Below are 21,401 nucleotides of genomic sequence, written 5' to 3' on the forward strand. Positions count from 1 at the left end.
ATGATACAATCTGGAAAAAAGGAAGGTGGATGCCAGTCAGAAAACAACTGTGCCGGAACAAAGAAAAATTATAGTCTGGGTGATTAACACTTCCAAGAACGAAAGCTACAATGCAACATCCATTTGTCCTTCTGGATTCAGAGTCTTTGCCTCTGTGGCCCTGGGAAGCATAAAAAGACTTTTGTCTTTTTTTGGAACTTTGTAAGTTGCTGTGATTTTCACAGACCCATCTTCTAAGCACATACAAGAGACCCGTGTTCCTTGTTAGTGTATTGCCAACCTCATTACACTCAGCATTAAATATCCCTTTCCACATGCACTCTCTTCGGTATGGTGAAAGGGAACCATTTTTCTCCTGACATCTGGGGTTGGTTTCATTGAGGATTTACAGGGGAAAAGTGAATGCACGTGGCAATGTTTTCAAGCCTTTGTTTGGATTTTCTGTTTTCTAGGAGATATACGACTAAGGGGTCAGACGGGGGTTCCTGCTGAACGCCGTGGCTCCTACCCATTCATTGACTTCCGCCTACTTAACAGTGAGTAATCAAGTGTACCTGGAAAGGAACAAACGTTTTCTTCAAAAAGAAAAAAAAAAAATCCTCATTTCCCTCTGAACTTCAAAACCTTCTGGGGTCTGCCTTCCTTCCTGAATCTCTCTTCTGCCAACTAGAACTTAACCCTTTGTCTTTGAATTTCCTCACAAGTGAAGTAATTCTGGCCCTGCCCTGCCTCTCAGAGCTTCAGTGAGGGTCAAATGAGATCAGGTCAGCTTTAAAAGTATAAATCTCTGGCCAGGCATTGTGGCTCACGCCTGTAATCCCAGCACTGCGGGAGGCCAAGGTGGGAGGATTGCTTCAGCCCAGGAGTTGGGCAACATAGTGAGATCTTATCTCTACAAAAAATCAAAAAATTAGCTGGGTATGGTGGCGCAGCCTGTAGTCCCAGCTACTTAATTGGGGGCTGAGGTGAGAGAATAGCTTGATCCCAGGAGGTCGAGGCTGCAGTGAGCCAAGATCGCACCACTGCCCTTCCAGCCTGTCTCAAAAAGAATAAAATTTTTTTTATAAAAGTGTAAGTCTTAAAAACTGTGATGCCCTATACAGGGAAGCTACTATTTTCATTTTCCAGCACATTCTCTCTACCTTCAGCCAGAGCTAGACTAGGTGAGATTCCATTTTGTTTCTAAAACCCTACAGGGAAACCTCTTCTACAGTTGCCCTTAGTAACCTACCTGTTATGGAATTCTCACTTCTTCGTCTAATATAAATCCTTGAGGTCTATTCTTGCCTTCCTGGTAAAACTCTTCACCATGGCAAAATCCAAAGCACTTGCTGCTTTCTCCCTTAAACCTTACAAGTTCATTGACTTCTACCTTCCCCTCCCTAAACTACTCCTCATCAGGAGTTTTGCTCAACCTTCGGTCCACAATTTTCTTAATCTTAGGTTCCTTTGCAAACCCAAACCAGTGACCGATCATCCCTCCAGATTTCATGCCTTATAATGATCATAATCATCCTTCACTGTAGACTTGTGGGGGAGGTGGAAGAGCAAGTGGATAAATTTGACAATTTGTTCCAAGGTTTTCAGTGTTTGGTTCTCACATCACTTCCCATCTATGAATTTCGAAGTGCTAGATTATGCCCAAAGAAAGAATATTACTTTCCTTTGACATAAATAAGCTCAGCTAAAGAGGTCATTTGATTTACTTCAACCCCTGGAAATTACTAGGAGAAATTAGAACTTGTTATTTCTGATCCTTCGATCCTTGAGAGGCCAATAGAGGCCAATAGTAGGTGGCATGTTTGTATTTCTTCTGGCTTGTTAATCTCCCATATCAATGTGCAGTGTCTGTTTTTTTAGCACTTTCAGGGACACAGAGACTTGGAGTAATTCTTTCCACACTAGAGATAACCTTCCCTACCCAGACCCTCAAAAATGCTTTTTGGAAGACCGAATTGAGCCATTAGACCAATGCAATATGGGATACAGCCTGCGGGAGCTCTAATGGTCTCTCTGACCTTTCCTTATACACTGAATGGGCTGTTCCAGCTACCCATAGAAGTTACACCTTTGACAGTCTCTAGACTGAATGGATTTCCAGGTCCTAGGCATGTGGTTTCTCCCAGCAGGACAAGGATGAACAAGGGGTTCCATTTCACTGTTTCATATAGACCAGAACTCTCCAACAGCATCCCATTTTGAAAGTCGGGGGGAGAAAACAACCAAAAGGCCTCTTTTCAATAGTAGATGAGTGTTAGTTCATGGTTTCTAATATGAACCACAAAGGAATTAGGAAAATAAGGGGATATTTCTGTTTATAATTCCAAAGTTTCATTATTTTAAAACCTTAATCCCAGTGTTAATAAGCAACTTTACTGCTAATGGTGGTTATCTTTGCAGGTGGGACAGTGGAATATTTAATTATCTACATCATAGGATTCTGCAACACTTTTTTATTTTTTATTTTTTTTACAATTTGCCTCTTTTGTAATCTGAAAAACAACTACAAAAATAAATAACATTTAAAGAGAAACTCATTGCAGATAATATTTCAGTGTCATATTGTTCACCATGTAAGAGATCATCTGCCAGCAGCTGCTATCCTGTCTCCCCTCTGCTGGAGATCCTCCAGGACTTCTGAGTGCCTGGGCTCAACCCCAGCCTCGTTTCCCTGGCCCTGGATGCTGCCTGCCCCTCTACCCCCATTTCAGCCCACCTGGTGCTCACAGTCCTCCACTCACTGAGTGGCAGTGCTGGCCATCCACCCTGAAATTCCCTTTAGGGTCTCCTCAGCATTCCATTCTGGATAACTCTTTCTTTCACCCATGTCTCTTACTCTGTAACATAGTGCAGATGCAATATTAATTTTCCTTTAGCATATTTTCCTTTATAGGTGGTCTCTAGCTTTTTTAATGTATCAAACACACCCCAAATAGACTATAAGATCCTAAAGACAATCTTCTCTTTATCCCTAAATAGACTATCAGATCCTAAAGATGATCAATTGCTATTGATCATTTACTAACTATAGTTAACTTACCAATTATTAAAGGGTCTCGCGAAAAACATTATATTAAATAACTATGAATATAAATCATCCCCTGTGTTTAACTGAACAACACAGGTAGGAATGAAGGCCTCTAAGATTTTCCTTTGTGATACGATTTACCTCTTGGTATAATGCACCATAGACCCCGTTGGTGAGTTGAAACTAGAACAGATAACATTACTGTGGTCACCCTCCACGGTTCCTAACTTAGTTTGCAATTACAGCAGCTTGTCACCATGGAGCAGAGATGTATGAACATCTGTGTTATGCACAGTCACATAAGGTATATACGTCATATCTCCTACTACTTCATATACTGTCTATTTAATTCTCTTTAATATCATTCACGTCCTTGCTGTGGTTTGCCTGAGTTGTTAGTGTGTGCTTTATGCCTAAAGGGAAACATCTTGGGACATTTGGGGATTTTGTCTTAGAACTTTTCTTTTTACCAGCTCGTTCTTATTCTACACTGTAAGAGCTCAACTGGTTTAAAGTGATTCTTTAGATCACTTACCTTAATTTTGAGTCAAGTTTTTCCCAGTGTGGGCACAGACCCCAAACTTCATTTTCCTCGGGTGCTTGCAGTTTTGTTCTCTCTCCCACAGTAAAATCTAATCTAGGATTTTTTTAAACCATTTATAGGAAAAACCAAATCACCATAGCCGTCACTCCCCAGCTCTGCATCCCTGCAGCCTTCCTTCCAAAATGTTAGTGAAACCCACACAACTGCCATCCCCTTTCCAATGTGTCGCTGGGTGGGTGTCCCTCCCCCACCCACCTCAGTATATGCATTGAATCACTGGAGCACGCAAGAGCAGAAATGTGTACTAAATAGTGAGGCCCATGCATTTCCCCATTGGTCCCATTAGTCACAGCCCCAGTCTGTCACAGGAGGGCAGGGGACGTCAGAATTAAAATCTAATATTACTTGTCTTCAACCAGAACAAAGTTTCTAGGCGTTAAAATGGATAACTAGAACAGAAGTGGACAAATGACTGTCCACACACCAAATCTGTCCCCTTCTCCTGCCTGTTTTGGTAAATAAAATTTTACTGGGATATTGCTATGTCCATTTGTTTATATGACATCTATGACTGCTGTCACTGAAACAGTGGCAAAGTAGTTGCACAGAAACTGTGTGGTCTACAAACCACCCCCCACAAACTCCAAAATACTCACCCTATGGCCCTTTACAGAACAAGGTTGCCAATCCTTAACTTAGATTTTTTTAAACAGATTTAAAAGAGCTTTTTGACAAAGCCACAAGCGCATTCAGTCCGGTGTGTTTACCTTTGTTAATATCTTTTTTTTTTTCTGTTCAATTTCCAGTGCCATCACTTTACTTTCAAGAATGGACTCACGTTGACTAAATTTTTATGAACAGAAGAATAAACAGAGAGGGAAACTCTGTTATTGATGCAGATTTTAAATTCCAATTTAAAGTTATAATTTCTACTTGCACATTCTTCTGGAAGAGATTATTTTTGTGGGGAGGGGAAGCACATGTTTGGGTCAGAGGGAAACACAGTACTACCAATTTCATGCACCTGTTGTCTGCATATAAGGTGACTCCTGGTTTGCCTGGCATAGTCCTAGTTTGCACCTGTTGTTCAGGAGTATTTATTAATAGTGCCATCTTTCATTCCCAGAGTGTCCTGATTTGGACACTAAATTACAAGGCCAACTGCTTATATAGGTTTTCCCACAAAAGAGTATTTCAATTTAATGTTTCTCAAAGATCAGGAATAAGTTTATTCCTTATGCAGGAATAAGTTTAAAAGATCTATTGTATAATATAGTGTCTATAGTTAATAACAAACATATACTTGAAAATTGCTAACAGAGTAGGTTTTAAATTATCTCATCACAAAAAATAAGTATGTGAGGTAATGAATAAGTTATTTAGCTTTACTTAGCCATTCCACAATGTGTGTATATATACATATAGATCTTGAAATATGTTGTATACCATAAATATGTACAATTTTGTCAGTTAAAAATAATACCATATCATATGCATTCCAGGAATAAAGATTAGAAAATCATTTTCATTAGGGATTCATCTAGATCAGTAGAAATACATAAGACTCATTAAAAGCTAATTTCATTTCCTGTTTCTATTTTACACAATTTAGAAGAGAGTCATTTCTATGAACTTCTTGAAGCTTCTCTGGATACATAGCAGGAAACTGTGGCCTCAGCACCGTTTGTGTGGGACATAGGAAAGATAGATCTTTAAAGACTGTTATCTTTATACCTAAGCATACAGAGCCAGAACAGAGAGAAAAGGGGGACAATTGTTTTTATTCCAGATGATGTCCTAACACAGAACTGGAGGGACGGAAAAGTAACGGCTGTATTCTCCCAATGTCGATTTCCTATAGATTTATTTCATTTACTAATTCTGTTTGTAGGGGGGAAACAAAGGAGGAAAAAATGTAGAGAAGAGTGTTCTGAGACTCGTGGACCCAGACGGGAGAGTTGCAGAAGCAATTACAACCTTCTGCAGAGCAGGCGGCTCCAGCAGCCCCGTCTACTGCTCTGTCTCCTGATTTAATATAATCAGCAGCCTGAGTAGATAATGACTAGGTTGAGATGTTCCCGTGGCAACCATCTCAGAGCAACACAAAGTGATTTCCACACCGGCTCAGCAGAGGAAGTGACATACAAAGAAAACATGCTCAGGGACTGTGGAGCTTGAAGAAAGAAACAGCTTCAGCCTGAGGTTTTAGGGCACCAAGTATCCGCTGCCACAGAGAACCCAGAGCTCCAGACCAGCCCCTGGGCTTTGCAGTAGTAGGTTAATTGGCTATTTGGCTTTTCCTGCCTGTTAATTTGCTAATCTTGATCTCTAAAACTCTATTCCTTCAGACTTGCCTCTCCTGTCAGGGTCATCTTAACTGCATAAGCATGAGGTCATTTTAGTAGAGCTACAAAAATATTTTCCTTTACTTATTATTTCCCAAATGGAACCAATATATACAAACATATATATTTTTTAACCTTTCTATGAAGAAGTAACCCAGAGACTCAAATATTTTTTTAAAGCTGCCATCTAAAACATATTATACCCTGCAGCCATTCTTTCTTTGACATATAAAACACGCTCTCGATTAAGGACTGTTGACTGAAAGCCACTCAGTATGCTGGAAATCATCTGGCCCTAGGTGATAGCCCCATCTTAAAGATGGAGGGACAGTTTCCTTCCAGACTCCATTTCCTATGAAAGAATTCTTGGCAGACAGTTACAGCCTTTTAGTAACCTTACAGATACCTTTTCCTGTCACCTATAAGAACTACACAAAATGCAAAGAATCTGAACTAAAATGTCATTGGATGATTTGAATTCAGTCATGCCGAGAAGATGCTATCCCACCCCCAGCCCTGTGTTCCCCAAGCGGACAAGGGAGGTGTCCGCTGGGACTTGTTCAGACTTCTCCTCACACTTGTGAGTGCCAAGGTAACACCCTACAATTTCAAAGTTCAATATTTACCTTCCTCTAGAAGAAAGGCAAGGCACTGGCTGTGGTAGCGGAGCTGGATCTCGCTCCATGATGGTGCACTCAGGGCTTCTGGCTGCAAGCTCCCAGCACTTCAGCTGCGGAAGTGCCAGGGCAGCAGGATGGTTAGCCACTGAAATGCCACTAGCTTGCAGAAGACAGAGCTGGCGATGTCCCGACTCTCCCTATTACTACCCCTCGACAGAGCACCTCCTATGGTAGGCATTGTACCAGGGCTGGAGATACAAAGATGAATGAGACATGGCCACTGCCCTTGAGGGATTTACAGTAGCATAAGCTACTGTATCTACTATTTATTTACAAATAAATTTTGATGTGGTGTGATACACCAAATAATACATGCCTGTATAATAACAGCATACATAATATGAGAAATATATGCATCTACGGGATTCAGAGGAGTTCAAGAAGGGAATAATTAACTCTGTCTTGGAAATCAAGGAAGGCTTCCTGGGAGGAGTTAAAACACAAGCAGATTATGGAAGCAACAGTGAAATAAAAGAGGGCTGTATGCTAAGGCCAACTATTAGGGCCATTATAAAACATGCTTTAAGACTTAAGAAACCAGGAAAACATTGTCAACAAGTTTGCTCAACGAGATAAAAGTGTCATTGAAAGACAAGGTATTCTAGTGGGATCCAAACAGACAAGTCAGGAAAAATCATACGACATATGTCTGAGAAAAAACATATTCAAAAAGAAACCATTTTCACCTTCTACATCTAAAAGTAAAAACAGCCATTGCCTTCTGTTAACCTGCCTGACAGACATCATTTAATGGGTTACTTTTTATCTGAGGGATGAAAAATAGAAAATTGAGTTAGGGAGCCCAGTACTTCCTCTGGGTTTTCATTCATTTATTCATTCAACAAACAGAACACCTACTCTATGCTAAGAAGGCCACGAAACCAAGGTGCTCCGAGCCACACCAACCGCCACAGGACTGAGATAGCCTTTTGTATGATGGCTACGTTCTGTCACAGACAGCAGTGGGACTGGGGTCTGCCAGAGACACCAAACAAAAATATCTGAACCATTCCTTTTAAGTCAACAAGGACCGGGGAGATGGGGGAGAAACCTGCTATATGCTATATCTGGGCAGAAAATTCTGAGGGAAAATTCTGAAAGGAAACTATGAGATATTATGCTACCCTTAAAGAGCAAACAATCTCATTACATAGACAAGGAAAATAAACATTACACCAAGTACCATACAACAGAGTAAATGATCTAATTCTAAAATAAGTAACAATAATCAGAGACAAGAGAAGGCAGAAATTACTGAAGTACCCTGAGCAGAAGAAGGCTTTATGGTCTTGTGCTAAACCCTGAAAGATAAGACGGAGTGTTGACTGATTAAGGAGTTGTCTATAAGGGAGACTGACCTACATATGAAGACATAACATCATTAAGTAGGAAGAAGGTCCAAAAAGTAGCAAATAAAGTTCATTAACTAGAGAGAAAGGCTTGGAATGTCAAGGTAAAGAATTCAAACTTGTCTCATTAAGCAGAGGGTCTCTAGAGAATTTTGCGAAAAAGGTGAACCAGATAAAACAGTGTTTGAGAAAATTAACTAACATCCATATGTAGGAGACACAGGTTCAATGAATCCAAAGAAATGTAATCAGGCTGCAGACTGTGATGGCTGTAGAGATGAAAGCGTAAATCCACAGATTTCGTATAAAAGAAGACACAAAAGTTGAGGATACTGAATATTGGGAGAGCCAGAGTTGGTCTGGCCATCTGAAAAATTGGAGCTGAGATCAACAGTCAGAAAAGTTAGAGGATGAGTTAGGGGAAAGATGGTAAGCTCCGCTGGGACAGGTTCAGTCTGCAGGAGAATCAAGTGGAAATGTCCGGAAGAAAGCTAGAAATAATGGACTAAAGTGCAGAGGAGATGTCTGTTTTGGAATTTCCACTTGGGAATCATAATCATTCATGAGCCATCTGGCCAGAACAGGCATCATGAAGTCAACCAACTACTTTTGTTCAGGGGCCCCTGTATTTTTAGTTTATAATAAGCTTGATTTTGAAAAGCATTACAAGACTGTCCATGAGAAAGCCCACAAAGAAATGAGTTTCCTTTAGTGAGAAACTCTAAATTTTCCTCTGTGAGAAACTATTTAGACATTAGAGTTCAGGCACCACCTCACTCCCTCATGATGAATTCTGTTGAGTACAAAAGTGACTTGTGTCAGATCCCAGCACATTTGCTAACTCACCTGAACACAACACAGAGAAATGTCCATTTTCTACTACAGCACTTCCTTGAGCGAAACTCTAACCCACTCAAAGTATTTTCAGCATAGTGGCTTCTTTGGATTTCTGGAGACATTAAAATATAGAAGGAAGCAGAAGTAAATTAAGTTTTTTTGACTGAAGTTACCTATGAGTCACTGAGCTAAAATGACTTGTTTGTTCAATAAAATTAAATTCAACCTCCTACCCAGAAACAGGCAGAGCCTATCTCTGTGACCTCATTAATAAACCAAATGCAGGGCTATTTTTTTCATTGCCATCCCACCTTCAAAGTTTCAGAATATCTAAGGGATTCACTATGGTCCCCATTCTACTGTATGTATGAAAAACTAGAACATGGCCCCATCCTTAATATCTTTTGTATGTTTCCAAACTGAGATCTCAGGATTTACACATAAGATCAAAAAGATCTTGTTTTCTTTCTAACTAGCAGACCAAATTGCCTTGGGGCATCTGGGTGGTTTATTACTTTTAAGTAACCTGAGGAAGGAGGGCAGAAGTTATGGAGGAAAAGTCCCAAGAAGAAGGTGGCCAATGCCACTACATCTAACAACAGCCACCATAACAGCTCTAGTCTGAGAGGTGCTTAACCCCAGGCACAGAGTGTACAACGCCAGGTGTGCACCCCTCTTAGGCAAGGTCCCCAGGCTGTGGGTCTCTTGGAAGCCTGGAAGCACAGGAGGATTGCTGTGAATACTAAAAATAAAAATGAGTCCCTTCACAACCAAACCACGGCTGCCTCTCTGCCTCTTCTACCATGGTTGCCCCACCCAGAGCTCCAAGCTCACTAAGTCATCATCAATAGAGGGAGCCCACAGAAAGACCATGAGCTTTGAAGTTAGACCTGGGTTTGAATCCTACTTATACTGTGAGCTTGAAAAAGATGCCCAAACTACTTAATGTTCACATACATGCAAGGAGATTTTAATTTGATTGATTGGGTTGTGGTGAGGAGTAAATGAGATAAATGTGTCCAGAAGCCTGCCTTGCTTATAATAGGTCCATAATAAATATAGTTGAGTTTTGGATGTCCCTTCTCTCTCTGCTGAGTACATCCCTCTCCAGCCACCTCTTCTCCTAGGAAGCATCTGTTCACCCTTCAAGCCCTGGCCCCACCATTATGTCATTTGTGAAGCCTTCTTCAATCCTCCCAAAGGAGTGAACTCATCATTCTCTCTGCACTCCCACTACATCTCCCAGAAAGCATCCTCACATTGTAACTGCAAAGTCATTGAACCTAAATTTCTGGAGGTAGAGCCCAGGATATTTTCAAAACAGCCTCAGGCAACCTGAAGCAACAAGCCTGGCTCTGGGCCTTCCAGGAATATTTGGGAACCACTATATATGTCAATTATGGCATACAGATGATATCTATGCTTTGCACAGATAGACTCATTTAATCCCCACAAACACCCTACAAAGTAGCCACTACTATTACAGATGAGGAGACTGAGACTGAAAGAGGAGAAGTAACTCAACCAAGGTCACACAGCTTGTAAGCCAGAATTTAAACCCCAAATATATAATTGCAGAGCACAAGCTTTTAACCATAGTAAAGTATAATCCTTTTTTATATATGAATTTTAATATTCAAAGGCAATATATGACGCAGTATACTCCTTTTACAATGAACATATATATGACAATTATTCCTTTTAAATATTTTTTATAAATTATGAAAATTTTCTTTTTATAGTACATTTAGATTATTTCTTTTTGGTATTAAATGACTTCAGTATCATTGAACAAATATTTCTATAACTGAACAAATATTTCTATAACCGAATGAGAAAATATGAGATTAAACATCTAAAATATCAGATTTTGCAATATTTCTACTGTATTTTCTAATATTCCTGCCACTCTGGTGGAAGATGCCAAATGACAGATTGCGCATTTCATCGCCTGACCTTGTGTTCTTTGATAAGACAGAGAAGGGCGTGGTGGTGACAACTGAGGATACTTGTAATCTGCCCCCAAAGAAGAAGGAAATGGAATCGCTATTGTGACAAATTAAAGTCAGATTTGTAGCTGCCACCAGTTGCTTTAATTTTTCTCAAGGGGGAGTTGGTTATTTCCTGTCGTGCAAACCATGAATCGCTGAAAGAAACAATTTCTCAAAATGTTTATAATGTATTAGATAAAAAGCAGAATAGAAAAGTCTATATCCAAAAAGGAGATCTCAGCTATGTTTATTAAAATATGCCAAAATCCGAACAAGGGTTCTTTCTAGATGATTATTGTTCTTCTGTTTTTCTATTTTTTTCCTACTGGAAGCATGTATTCCTTTTATAATTAGAAAAAAATGAGTTTTTATTTTTAAAAATTTCAATGTCCGCCAGAAAAAAGAACCTTTATTTTTATTCCAGAGGAATATCAAGATGCAGAAAATGAAATTGCAGCCATAGGCCAGAAAACATTATTTAACAGGCCTAAATTGGAAAATTGGTTGGAAATTGTGAAGTTGGGTGTTTCTCAAAAGCTATGTAAGCTACTTTGCTTGTCATTTAAAAGTGAAATTTATTCCAAAGAGCACAAAATCAAAGTTCTTATTCACATTTAAACAGCACTTTACACTTTGCAAGGCTTTAAATGAAGACACTCAAAAAATCATTGAGCCCAGTTTCTCATTTTATAAGCAAACAAAAACAAAACAGGCCAAGTGATTCATTGCAAAGCTATGAAAGAGTTAACAAGGGTTCGGCTCTTCTTACATTCTGTCTTTCCGCTCAACAATATAAGGCTTCCTTATATAAGCCTTACCTTCAAGATATAAAATAACTTTTACCACTTGGAAAGAGAGAAAATAAAACACCAGGATTTCCCTTGAAGGTGGTTGGTGTTGGCTCCAGAGCCAGTTGCCTGGGTTTAGATTCCAGTAGCAGTTGCTACAGGACTTTGATCTGCTGACCCCTGGTCCTCTGATTCCTCCAGGCTAGAAAAGATGGATTCACAAGTGCACATCTCACAGGTTATTTTGGGAAGTAGTGAGTAAGCGTGCTTAGAGTGCTAGTGTAACACTTGCCACGGTATCAATTCTTTTATTATTACGAATTTATAATACTATTAAGATATTAGTATTCCCGTTTAAGAAGGGCATAGGACACATAACAATATAAAGTACTTGACTTATGGTGAAGTAGAGAATGGCCTATTAAGGCTTTTCAGTTTTCCATTCTATAGTTTAATCTTTTTTCTGACAGGTATTTACTGAGCTCCCCCTACAATGCCTGCAGCATCGCTTTCCAACATGTGGTTGTAAATAAAGTGGTAGAGAGACTGATGGCTGGAAAAGTGAGGCCAGGGAAGGTTGTTTTGTTTTTCACAAGACATTGAAGCAAGCTGAAATCATGGTGAGAAGGATCTAGTTGAGAAAGAACCATGGAATAAATAGACCAGAAAAATCGTTGCTGAGAATAAAGTGTCCTGAGAAGATAGGAGGGGATGATTGGCCTGAGAAAAGGAGGCAGCTCTCCTAACAGCAGGTGGGAAGAAGGAAAGAAGGGATGCAATGCAAGGGGTTTGGTAGTTTTTATAGCAGAAAAGTAAGGAATTTCCCATCTAACAACTTCTCATTTTTCCATGAAGTAGCAAGCCAGGTAGAGAACAGCAGAGATGGGGCAGCCCGAGGGGCCATCAGAGCTTTGTGGTCTTGCTTTTGTGGCACTATATGTCAGTATGGCCCAGAGAGATAGTTCTGTGCTCCACCGGGCCACCAGCAGTCAACATCATCAAAAGCATCACGGGGAAATTCCATCAGCAGTGTGGTCGCCTGGCTCGGCCTTGGTCATCTAAGTCTTTACCATTGTTTTCAGCTTTCCCCTCCTCAGTTTGGGCTGGTATAGACAAGCCTACCACTATTCCCACCCTCCCCTACATGTCCACATCTCCCTTAGCAATGCAAACTGAAAAACAAGAAAAATTATAACCTTGTGTCTGACTCCCCTCTCCTTCCTGAACTCATTTGTGCTCTGTGGGTAATATCATCTATAAGGAAGGTCTAGCAGTGGAAACAGGTTTTCCCTGTCCCTCGGTGTCTGGGCCCTGGCACAGCCACCCCATCCACATGACCATCCACTACTGGTCATTCATCACCTGAAGACAGCTGTGACTGCAGCTAGTTCACTTCTAGGCAGGGGTTGGGAGATGTCCCCTCCTTGCTTTCCTGTGATTCTGGATCCTATAATTCTAGTCTTTTCTCCCAAGAGATGCCAAGAAATTAGCCAAGTAGAAGCCCAGTATCCCCTTCCCTCTCCTACCTACCGTTTTTCGACAATTCTTTATATGTGAGGAAAAAGAATTCCCCATCTCCTGTCTTCTTTCCCCATTCTTTCATTTTGTGCTCTACCACATTAGCTTTATTTTCTGTTTTGGAGAGAATTCTTGGAAAAGACCAGAAAGCTAAAAATATATTTTTAGAAAGTCCTCCTTGGAAGACCTAAGATCATCCCTTTTTAAAAAAAGGAGAAAGGGTAAACTAGATTACACTATTCACATTTATTGAGCAACTACTGTGTACCAGGCCATAAGCGCTATAAGAAATAAAGGATGAACAAAACATTTTGGGAAAGGGCTGATGCAGAACTCACTAGAACACCAGCTAAATTGGCAAGTGTCAGGAGGTTCTAATGGAGAAAGCACTGGACATTCTAGTGAAGGACCTTGTGGAAAGGTTGGCATTGGCATTTGGACAATGACTGGATTTTTGTAAGTAGAAGTCTTTTTAAAGTGCATTCAAAAAAAGACCAGGTATGGGAAAATGCTGGATGCATTTAAAGGGTGAGCACCTTCAGATTCTGGGGTGAATGTGTAGTGCCGAAAGGGCATTGCAAGGTTGGAGGGAAGGTAATCAGAATTGATGTAAAATTAGGCTGAAACCCTTACTAAATGTTAAGGGTTGGTTAGAACCAGACCAGTGATGGTCTTGAGTGCCAATTTATAATTTAAAATTTAATCTTTTTTTTTTTTTTTTTTTTTTTTTTTGAGGCAGAGTCTCGATCTGTCGCCCAGGCTGGAGTGCAGTGGTGCAATCTTGGCTCACTGCAAGCTCTGCTTCCTGGGTTCACGCCATTCTCCTGCCTCAGCCTCCTGAGTAGCTGGGACTATAGGCGCCCGCCACCACGCCCGGCTAATTTTTTGTATTTTTAGTAGAGACGGGGTTTCACTGTGTTAGCCAGGATGGTCTGGATCTCCTGACCCCATGATCCCCCTGTCTCGGCCTCCCAAAGTGCTGGGATTACAGGCGTGAGCCACCATGCCCGGCTATAATTTAATCTTTTTTAAATGGAGATTTCACTTAGGGCTTGTGAGTGTAGACAAACACATTTTCTTTCCCTTATATCTTATATAGCAAGTGGTTGCTCCTGCTTAATATTAAAAGTAAGTTACAAAGAAAGAGTCAGTTTTTCCTGAGTATACAATGAAAACACATTCCCTCTTCAATCCCCTAACCCAACCTTCTATGCCTAAGATCAAGAGTGCTTTTACAATATGCTTTATAAAAACCTCAAAAACTCATCTCAGTATTCAATTATATTTCAAAATTGTTGCATAGAAAGCCCAGGATCTCAATCCAATATCGGTGTACAATCTATAATTGTATATTGGAATTCTAAAATTAGCTGGTATCTATTGAAAGTTTTCTATGTGCTAAGCACTTTATATGTATAACATTATTTATTCCTCTCAAAAATGTGGTAGATTCTGTAAATTATTATCCTCAAGTGACACAAGGGGCAACAGAAGCACTAAGAAAGTAGAGCGGTTCAGTAGCTGTATGGGGGCATAGTCAGGTTGCAAAGCTTCCTACAGAGGAAGACTCTAGATATCATCTTCTGTATCTCTCTGCAGGCAGCTCCCATCACCCTCCCTGCTGAGATGGATGCTCTTCAGGCAAGCCTCCAGACACACTAAGACTGCTGGGATATTCTTATTCATTCATTTATTCACTCAATACATATTTACTGAGCACCTGTGTGTCAGGCGCTCTTCTAATTGCTTAGCTCTTACAGTGGAAAGTGAACAAAGTTCTTTCCTTTGAAAGGCCTCTTCTCCATCTAGGTGCGGTGGCTAAGGCCTGTAATCCCTGCACTTTGGGAGGCTGAGGCAAGAGGATCACTTGAGGCCAGGAGTTCAAAACCAGCCTGGGCAACATAGCAAGACTCTGTCTTTACAAAAAATAAAAATAAAACAATTAGCTGGGTGTGTGATGACGTGTGCCTGTAGTCCTAGCTACTCGGGGGGGCTGATGTGGGAGCATTTGAGCCCAGGAGTTCAAGACTGCGATGAGCTGGAAGATACCAACTCTATAAAGTAAAATACCTCTTCTCGTATTTTCTCTATCACATTTATCCCTCTTGATTATAACAATAATTATTCTTTGAGAGGAAATATTAGGTCTCCAAAATGTCAACAGTGTTCTTCATATCACTGCCAAACTATCTCAACGTTCACATAGAAAATCATTTTTACAGGCAAATAGATTATAACATCTCAGAAGGAAATGTCTTCAAAGATAAGTGCTGCCTAATATATTAAAAGACATGCAAGTTCCAGTTGGTCAAATGGTCTCTTCGTTGGGAATTGCCAAACAAGGATAACCTGTTTTGAAAGAATTATAGCATAATCAAAAACTCCTAACACAAAAGCTATTTGAGGCATAACTTAGCTCTTCCCCAGTGACTCATGACTTCTCAGAATCTTAGAATGTTTCAGAGTCAATTACTTTAAACAGCAATTATTAACTGGAACTTCAAAACAATCTTTGTGAAGAGTTTAGCTTTCTTCTTGTTGCAATTTCCATCTGCTGAACCAATTAAGGCCAGTGGTACCACCTGAGATTTTGAAAATAAATCAGTGGGTTTTTATTTCAGCTGTTTGGAAATGACTAATAGAGTAATACAATAGATTAATTTTATCTAACATTAATAGCTGGATATGTAAGAAACACCCACTCTCTAGAAATTAAGACACATCACCATAGTCTTATGACAAGAGTGAGTCTCTTATTTTTGAACTTTCTATTGAACAGCTCTCACCACCTTAAATCACCCTTTGTTATGAGTTTTTAAGTGTCTTAAATAGAGAAGATTAAGAAAATGAATACTTATACTCCTTTAAATACTAATTAAGAGGCCCTGGTAACCATTTATCAGTAATATTAATGGCATGAAAAATAAAAAAGTGTGACTCAAAGGTGAATTCAGGGCAATTTAAATTATATATAAAAAATTAAAACTTAGGTGGAAGAATTTAACAATTTTAAAATTCCGTCCAAATTGTGGAGTGCAATTTTATACACCGGGAAGAAAAATGACAGCAATAAAAATTTTAAAAAGAAAAAATATTTTTTAAAAAATTGTGCAACCCAATTTTAAATGGGACTGAGAAATATAAGCAAAGCATCGACGAAATAGTATGTTAGAAAAGCTATGCAAATGAAAGAACATTAAAATCACTTTGCTATATAAAACAATGTCAAATGACAGTATCAAGTGTCCACATCCCCTGATGCCAAATTTCAGTCATCTAGTCCATATGGAGAGTAATGCTATGCCCTCAGCTATTTCCTTCTTAGGACTAATGGAAATCAAATTAGCTCCGTTTTCATATTATGTGAATAAAATATAAGTTCCACCAGGAAAAGGACTTTATTTTGTTCATTACTATATCCTAGTCCCCAGAACAATGCTTTTCACACAGAAGGATCTTGACAGATATTTGTTGAATTAATAAATATTGAAGGCATTTATTCAAAACGACTTGTTGCTATGGATGGCATATTTTATTTTTACTAAAGTTAAATTATATATAACATGCTGACAACAGTGGCTGGAGAGTTTGCCCTATTATGTGAAGTTTTTCCCAGAAGAGTTTAGTAAACAGCATATTCGTGAAGATTATCAATATGTGGAATGGGTGTGATATTACATACATATCAAATTATTTGTATTTGTGATAAAACAAATATTTAAAGTACAATATTGAGGATTTATTTTAGTAAAAGGAGAATTTGTCTTTTCTAAACAAAGAAAATTATAGGGTATGACTAGATCGTCCTTTATCCTTAAGTCATATTTTCCAAATCTTTAATCCTTTATAGCACCATTTCCCAAAGCGTGGTATGGGAACACAGGCGATATTTTTGTTACAGAAACAACCTTTTATCTTTTACTATAATCGTTACATGTATATTTTAACATGTACTAGAGAAAATGTAGTTAGCACATCAAATCTGTTTTTTATTGATACTAATTTTATATAAGATATATGTAAGTAAGGGCCCTGGGCATGGTCACCTACACTCCTGAATTAGCACTGTGGGAGGCCAAGGCAGGAGGATTGCTTGAGGGCAGGAGTTTGAGATCAGCCTGGGAAAAGCCATCTCTTTAAAAAATTAAAAAATTAGTCAGGCATGGTGGTGCACACATGTAGTTCCAGCTACTCAGGAGGCTGAGGTGGGAAGGTCACTTAAATCCAGGAGGTCAAGGCTACAGCAAGCTATAATACAATTGCTCCAGTGCACTCCAACCTGGGAGACAGGGCAAAGATCCTGTCCCTAAAAAAATAAAGAAAGAAAGAAAGAAAGAAAGAAAGAATACATATATATATATATATATATATAGGTAAAAATGAATTTATTTGATTTTTTAAGAAAGATATTATGTAAGTAGTGGTATAGGCAGATATGGTCAAAACCCTACTAAAGGCAAGAGAATGACTGAAATTGAGGAAACTCTGACCTTAGTTTCTACTTGGAGCAGTGAGACTCAGAGCAAATATTCCATTCTTCTTGTAAAGGTGTTCCCAGGCTTCAGACAGGAACCCATTACACAACACCCTTCCCAGGGCGTTTTTACCCAGCAGAAAGACTTCTAACCCTCTCAGACCCAATGCCTCCTTTTTATAGCACATTGTATAATCTTTACTACCCTGATAGATCCTTTACCCTCTTGAAAGGAAATCTACAGCCTACTTATTCTCACAAGTTCAAAAAAAATCACAATAAGGCCCTAGCTTTTAATACACAAGGAATACAAGAAAAGCAACTATGACAAATAATGTTTTCAATAAGTAAATGCTTGGGCATAATCACCCTAGAAGGCCTAAGGATATGGTCTATATTGCACCCACATGCAGAATCTCCGTGAATGTGACAGTCCAGTGCAGATCAATACAGGTGTATTATGTTGGAAATGCAGTCAACTATCATAAGCAGTCTTGCCACTGGTAATTTCCTAAGAAGGGGAACAACTTCTGGGAAAGTCATGTCCACCACTCCCTCCTCTCACCCACAACCCCTCAAAAACTTTCCTTAGTTTGCATAGTAGTTACACTTCTGAAAAGGGAATACTTGTATTAAAACTGTGCAAAAGAACAACCACTATGGAAAACAGTGTGGAGATTCCTTAAAGAACTAAAGTAGAATGACCATTTGATCCAGCAATCCCACTCCTGGGTATCTACCCAGAGGAAAAGAGGTTATTATACGAAAAAGATACTTGCACACGTATGTTTATAGCAGCACAATTTGCAACTGCAAAAACGTGGAGCCAACCCAAATGCCCATCAATCAATGAACAGATAAAGAAACTGTGGTATATATAAATGATGGAATACCACTCATCCATAAAAAGGAATGAGTTAATGGCATTTGCAGCAATCTGAATGGGATTGGAGGCAATTATTCTAAGTGAAGTAACTCAGGAATGGAAAACCAAACATCGTATATTCTCACTCATAAGTGAGAGCTAAGCTATGAGGATACAAAGGCATAAGAATGTCACAGTGGACTCTGGGGACTTGGGGAATGGGTTGGAAGAGGTTGAGGGATAAAAGATTACAGATTGAGTTCAATGTATACTGCTCAGGAGATGGGTGCACCAAAATCTCACAAATCACCACTAAAGAAATTACTCATGTAACCAAATACCACCTGTTCCCCAATAACCTATGGAAATAAAAAATTTTCTAAAAATTGTACAAAAGAATACTTTGTGATCTCCATAAATATATACATACCTACTATGTACCCACAAAAATTAATTATTTTAAAGAAAACAAAACTTTGAGCTTACCTATCAAACAGAGAAATGGGGTTAGGGCCTAGGTTCAGATCATTATAAATAGGCTTCTCACCCATATGAATACCTGACCAGCCATTGAAAAGTTGAAGGTGATACAGGACAATCCTGTTGTGTAGAAGAGCCCCATATACTTTGCAACATCCCACATCCCTGGTTCCCTTCCATTAAATTCTGTTCTGGCCATTTCTATCATTTTGACAGCCAAGAATGCTCCCCAACATTTCCCCAGTGCCTCCTAGGGGGTAATGCCTCCCACATCGAACTCATAAATCCCAATAGCACTCAAGGGTTTATTTGTATTTTAAGCTATCCATTACTACCTGACATGCAGTCATTAAGTCTCTTTGGACTTTTTATTTATCAGTGATAGCTTTTGGTTCCAAAGTGTTTTAAACATAAAAGATGATGGCTTCTAAGGCTATTATCAATAATATTCTACTATTATTACAGAGCCGTTATTGTTTATGGCTTGTTATTAACCACAAAGTTTCTCTTTTGGCTTAAAGTTGGTAAAAATACATATTGTTAAATAAATTTCAGAAAGTTTGGTTGCTCTTAAGAAAAATACTCAAGAGTTAGGGGCTCCTGAAAAACCTGAAATTCGATATAATTAGAAATCTGGTTACTGAAAACCAGATACTTTAAAAATTAAGCCTCTCAGGGCTGCAAATTTTGACAGCACAGTTTTAAAAGCAGATTCTTGGCATAATGTTGAGTGGGTTTTGACCAAGTCATGCTGAGAAATTTGCAACTGCAGCATTCACTGGGGTGAAAGCAAAAGAGAAAAAAACACATTAATGAAAACTTTCCAAGATGAAAGACCTTAAACTTAGCTTAACTTCTGAACTTTTTGCTCTGCTGTGATCCTTCTGACACTTTGAAGAATGATTCTGGATGGGCTCCAAATAGCACACTCCTCACTCCTCATTCTTAAACAGTGTGAAATCTGTCAACCCAATCAGGTCATCAAGAGGGCAGACTGCCACTTGTCATTACTGAGAGGGGTGTTCTCTAGGACACTGAAAATGTCGGGCAGGTCTTGCTTTTTACCAAGAGCTAGGGCCTGGCATTTTGAGAAAGACACTTATTTCCACTCATCGGGAAAGCTAGCTTAGCACCCGTGTGCAAATCAAGTATGCCCTATTCAATTTACCAGAGTGATGCTTTGACATCATTCCCCTTAACAGAAAGCTGACAATCAACAATAGCCCACAGGGCTTTATTTGCAAAGATGGAAAGCTCAAAACACTTGCCTCAGCTCAAGATGGAATCTAATTTTTTTAAATTAATTCTAATGCATGAGACAAAGAAACAATATCAGTTAATGAGAAGCATGGGAACTGTTTGAATGCCTGTTCTACTTGTTACACGTGTTTTACTGAGTTTCTTAATCTTTTGGTACTCTGTTTCTCTGCTTATAAACCTGGAATAATGACAGGTATTATTAGCTCTGGTTATTTTGTTGTGAGAACTGGGACCCCCCCCCCCCAACCCCTGGGCTAAGTTTTCCTTTGACTTTTACCCCTTCCTTACTCACACCATTGAGCTAAGCACTAGGGATTATAGGTAAATAAGGCATAGGCCCTGCCCTCAAGGAACTAACAGTTTAGTGAGTGAGGAAGACAAGTAAATATGATAACATATATGGCTGAAGAACTGCTTTGCTGAAATATAATTAGGGTGGGGTTGCTTTGGAGCCCAGCACAAAACACTAGCCACCATGGGGAAAAGACTAGGAAGACTTTCCACCCAATCACCTTCTTTCTCCTCTCTCTGTCCCTTTGTCCCACCTTTCTGCTCCCCCCAAAGCCACCACCCTATGACTTCCCTTCTGAGATAGAACCCCAAGCTTTAGACTGTTCCTTCTGCCCCCTTCCATCAGAACCTATCCATCAGGCATTGCCTACCTAATTGCAAACTAATTCAAGCTAAGGCATTCATTGATTCATTAACTCTTTCTGAGTGATATTTGCATTCTGACTGGAGCTGTCCTTACACACTCTACCAATCTTTATTGGGCATATACCATGTAGGTTCATTTCAATATTTTACCTAAAAGACTGGTGAGTGGAAGAACCAAGCCTTGAACCTCATTCTAGGCCAAGTATCCTTTTCTCAGAAATAGTTTCTTATTCCATTTCATCACAGTCTGTAGGCTCTGCCTAGCTTGGCAGCACCTGTAGCACAGACTCCATGTACAGCAATAGGATGGTGCTAAGGCTCATCTATGTGGAGATGAGACATACACCAAAGAGAATGGAGAATACTGTCATGGCACCATAGCTGCTCCTGGAGGTCCCAACCCCATGAGGGCACTGCTTAGTTATCCAGCCACATTACTTGCCCACTAGAAGGGCAGCTGGAAGTCCCAGGAGAGGGCAGAGATTTCCTCCAACCACACCTCTCCCCACTCCCCACCCGAAGGCCACTGTTTTTGGCTGTTGCTGCTATGGAAGGACAGGAGTGAGCTCCCGCTCTTGACAGGAA

At 39.6% G+C, this 21,401-nt stretch overlaps 1 protein-coding gene across 2 annotated transcripts in view; it reads left to right on the forward strand.

Annotated features, from left to right (window-relative positions):
* PDE7B (phosphodiesterase 7B) overlaps positions 1–21,401 on the forward strand; it is a 344,587-nt gene that overhangs the window by 256,454 nt on the left and 66,732 nt on the right. For both annotated transcript variants that reach the window (XM_032159684.2, XM_032159674.2), the window contains one exon: positions 453–536. In XM_032159684.2, the coding sequence (XP_032015575.1) occupies positions 453–536 (84 nt within the window). The remainder of the gene's footprint in view (positions 1–452; positions 537–21,401) is intronic.

Source organism: Hylobates moloch, unplaced genomic scaffold, assembly GCF_009828535.3.
Source record: "Hylobates moloch isolate HMO894 unplaced genomic scaffold, HMol_V3 SCAFFOLD_2, whole genome shotgun sequence".
Lineage (NCBI taxonomy): Eukaryota > Metazoa > Chordata > Mammalia > Primates > Hylobatidae > Hylobates > Hylobates moloch.